General features: G+C 50.7%; 1 protein-coding gene across 7 annotated transcripts in view; it reads right to left on the bottom strand.

Moving 5' to 3' along the window:
• plppr2a (phospholipid phosphatase related 2a) overlaps positions 1–4467 on the bottom strand; it is a 63031-nt gene that overhangs the window by 14509 nt on the left and 44055 nt on the right. For 2 of the 7 annotated variants that reach the window (XM_017040697.2, XM_017040695.2), the window contains exons 1-2: positions 3896–3984; positions 1879–1994 (exon numbers count right to left, since the gene is read on the bottom strand). In XM_017040697.2, coding sequence (XP_016896186.1) covers positions 1879–1994; positions 3896–3959 — 180 coding nt within the window. In that variant the 5' untranslated portion in view covers positions 3960–3984. Of the gene's footprint in view, positions 1–1878; positions 1995–3627; positions 4027–4467 lie in introns of those variants that run through there. The other 5 variants (XM_025064354.1, XM_025064353.1, XM_017040699.2 and 2 more) reach the window with 4 other exon arrangements.

Here is a 4467-nt window from a genome sequence, read left to right on the forward strand (position 1 = left end):
CTCCCCACCCCCATCCAGGTGTGTGCATGTTTTCTCCCAGATTCCACAGATAAGTGGATGAAATCACAGGAAGTGACTCTGATCTCACTGATGTGGAGACAGAAAAAATACACATTTATATACTGGATGTACTCAGTACTCCTGAGTACACAAATGAAAGTACTCATGGTCTTCAGTTCTAATCCAGAGTAAAGGTTCTAATCTGCTGTGGAGTACTGGAGTACTGAAGCGTGTACTTGTACTGCAGTACTTCTGTCTCCACCCACACGGTCTACTCCCACTAACAGACTCAAACACACACCACTGATCATCCTGGTTATTCTTGAAGTGGGGGGGGGACTGGTGTCTGTAGTGTCTGTAGTGTCGTCAGTCATAAAGCAGACAAGGATGTGATCCAGTTACACCCGTCTGGATCACAGCCCACAGACGCCGACACTGGGCCCGGGTTCTGACCTCACGTCGACCCGTTTTCTCTCATTTCTCATCAACATCTGTGTTTCCATGGCAACATCTGCCCCCCCTCGACCCCCCTCCCCCCCAGGGGTGCAGCTGCTGTAGGCCCCATTACAGCCTCAAACTGAGGAGGGTCATAAATCCACAGCGTTCATCTGCAGGTGTGAATGAGGTGTGAATTCACACTGGACTCTTTATCCCTGAACTCAGCTGTGATGCAGCAGTGCCCTCTAGTGGAGACATCTCTCCATTAACAAAGATAAACCGTGACATGCAGTGAGCAGCTTTCTCATTCAGTCTGTTAATGCACTGACTGGACGGCCTCATGACGTCATCCACCACAGCAGGATTAAGATCTTTGGAAGGACCCCCCCCGCCCCCCCCGCGCAGGTAGAAAGTCAGGTGACTCCAGTCAGTGTGACTTGTCATGAAGTCAGTGAGGATGAGTGGTGCCAGTGGAGTCTGGATGATTGGTTTCCATGGTAACAGCTGATGGTCCACATAAAAGAGTGTGTCCTTCTACACACACATACACACAAACGTACAACAACCGTCTCAAAACAACATTCCACTTTATTAAACAGTTCCAGCTCCTGATGTACAGATAGCTGAGTACTGCCCCCTGCTGGATCCCTAAAAAGGTGGGAGTCACAGCCCTGAAGAGCCTGTCTGTCTCTCTGGGTACAGAGACACACTTCCTGCAGGGGGCAGAACATCCACAGTCTGCCACCGACAACTACCCTCAGCTCTGTTAGTGAAGTTCTCTTGAGCTCCCCCTGCTGACTGGCTGGAGCAGGGCCGCTGTGTGACCACAGTGACCACCGATGGACGCCACAGCAGTTCTGGCCGTGGTCCTGCATTTTGAGGCGGTCACTCTGGGTCGTGACCTCTCAGGCAGTGGAGCGAGCTGATTGGCTCAAATGTTAGTCACAGTTGTTCACCACAAAGACCAGCCAGACTCTGACCTCCACCACGGTCAGTCTGTTAGACACCTGATCAACAGACAACTGACAGGAAGTTGGACCAAAGACTGATGGATCCAGCAGGTCAACAAAACCAGTGATTATGTTTGTTTCCATGGCAACCACAGTACAGTGTGAGTGTGGTTCAAAGCACGACTGACATGTGGGTGGTTGGTCTGTGGAGACTCCTGGACTGGTCCACTTCAGTCCTGGACCTGAATACTGACTGTACTTCTGATGGTTCAGCTGCTCCTGTGACTTCATCCATGGCCACAAGAGGGCACCGTCAACACTGGCTAAAACTGAATCCTGCCACGGTGAACCATCTTTGAAGAACACAGGTAATACGGTGGTGCAGGGGTTAGAAGGCTGGCCTAATGTCAGCAGTTTGATTCCCTGCTGGTGGACGGCGTCAGAGAAGGTGAAGACACCAGAACCTTCTGTTCTCTGTCAGGTTCCTCACCTCAACAAACAGGAAACACGGGACGATGGAGCTGCTGCTCTTCACCGTCGGCTTCTCGTCCCCCGACATCCTGCGTCTGCCTGCGTCCCCTCCGTCCAACTCTCTGTCTTCTTGACCTGAGGAGAGAGCAGAGGTCAACGAGGAGGAAGAGGAACCAGACGAGAGAAGTCCAGATGGTTCTGGTCTGACTGGACAGAAGAATCAGATCAGTGAGCTGTCAGCAGACACAGAGACGGAGACGGAGACGAAGACGGAAACGGATGGGACCACACACACACACACACACACTGTGACAGAGAGATGTGGGAGAAAGACGTGGGTGAGGTGAAGTCACAAATGGGGGAGAGGAGAGAAGAGAGACGTGGACACACGTGCACGTACGTTGGAGAGTGTGTGTGTGTGTGTGTGTGTGTGTGTGTTAGGAAAACCATTACTCTGATCTCAACAACTAACTTTAATCCTAATCCTAATCCTAATCCTCACTTTGATTCTAACTAATTCTTGGAGTCAGAGAGGTTTGATGTTTGAATGCTTCAAGAAATCAAGTGGGAGAGAAGAGACCCATATGTCCTGTCTCCTGTCTCCTGTCTCCTGTCTCTGTGGTCCACAGTCCTCTCTGCTCTGGGACATATAACACACACACACACACACACACACACACTAATTAGACCGACCAGTTCCCATCATGCATGGGTTTTCCATCTTAATGAGCAGATGTTCATCATCTCAAGTAGTTCTTCAGTTCACACAACAACATGGAGCAGCAGCAGCAGCAGCAGCAGCAGCAGCAACAGCAGCAGTAACAGCAGCAGTAACAGTAACAGCAGTAACAGCAGCAGCAGCAGCAACAGCAGCAGTAACAGCAGCAGTAACAGCAGCAGCAGCAGCAACAGCAGCAGCAGCAGCAACAGCAGCAGTAACAGCAGCAGTAACAGCAGCAGTAACAGTAACAGCAGTAACAGCAGCAGCAGCAGTAACAGCAGCAGTAACAGCAGCAGCAGCAGCAGCAGTAACAGCAACAGCAGCAGTAACAGCAGCAGTAACAGCAGCAGTAACAGCAGTAACAGCAGTAACAGCAGCAGCAGCAGCAGCAGTAACAGTAACAGTGTTACAGTGTTACAGTGTTACAGTGTCACTAATTCACTGTTCAGACTCAGTGAAGAGAGAAAAACCATCAGAACAGATCACTGTACTTCAGTCCTTTGATGTACTGCTCCAGTGGAGTCTCTCTCTCTCTCTCTCTCTGTATCTCTTCCTCTCTCTCTCACCAAACCCAGTCAATCTGAAGTCAAATCTAAAGACAAACATTCAAATAAATCCACAGATTGTTCTGTTTGAGTTCACACACGTACAGTCACACACACACACCTACAGTCACACACACACCTACAGTCACACACACACCTACAGTCACACACACACCTACAGTCACACACACACCTACAGTCACACACACACCTACAGTCACACACACACCTACAGTCACACACACACCTACAGTCACACACACACCTACAGTCACACACACACCTACAGTCACACACACACCTACAGTCACACACACACCTACAGTCACACACACACCTACAGTCACACACACACCTACAGTCACACACACACCTACAGTCACACACACACCTACAGTCACACACACACCTACAGTCACACACACACCTACAGTCACACACACACCTACAGTCACACACACACCGGGGTCATCCCATTGTGTTTCCCTGTCTTCCTCCTCACCTCAGTACCTTGTTGCTCAGTGAGCTGCTGTTGTGGTGGAACCAGATTCCTATGCAGTGGCCATGTCAGATCAGATGGAGTGAAGATCTGCCTCCACCCTGCTGTCCCGCCTTGCTCCCCTCCTCTCTTCCTCTCTACTCCTTCTCCTCTCCCCTGCCGACTCCAGCAGCAGCAGCAGCAGCAGCAGCAGCAGCAGCAGCAGCGTTTCTCCAAATCCTGCGTCCAAACAGCAGCGATGATGATGGAGAAATGAAGAGACTGGAATCACCTCCTGTGGTCCCTTCACTCCAGAGAGGAGACACCGAGGAGAGGGAGAGTGTGAGCAGGAACATGTGGGTGAGGGAGTGAGAGTGTTTGAGCGTATGGAGGGAGGGAGAGAGAAGGAGAGAGAGAGAGAGAGAGAGAGGGAGAGAGAGGGAGGGGGCAGTAAAGAGAGCGAGAACATCTCATTTGTATTCAGAGCTGTTTTTTCCTCCTCTCTCCTCTTTGGTCCATCTGTGGACACAGAGAACATGAACCTGACCCTCATATGACAGAAGGATGGAGTGAAGCTGCTGCAGACAGAGGAGAAGAAGATGATGATGGAGCTCAGCTCCTCTCTGGAAGTGGGTCAATGACACACACACACACACACACACAGAGAGACAGAGAGACACAGACACACACACACACACACACACACACACACACACACACACAGACACCCACACAGGGACAGACAGACTCCTGGACCTGTGGACCCCCCAGTCCTGCTGGTGTTTGTCCTACAGAAGGTGACAGACAGTGAAGTGTTGTAGCTGAGAGCTGTGACATCGTTATGACAACCTGCTAACACTGGAG

The sequence above is a fragment of the Cynoglossus semilaevis genome, chromosome 17 (genome assembly GCF_000523025.1).
Source record: "Cynoglossus semilaevis isolate Cse_v1.0 chromosome 17, Cse_v1.0, whole genome shotgun sequence".
In the NCBI taxonomy this organism is placed as follows: domain Eukaryota; kingdom Metazoa; phylum Chordata; class Actinopteri; order Pleuronectiformes; family Cynoglossidae; genus Cynoglossus; species Cynoglossus semilaevis.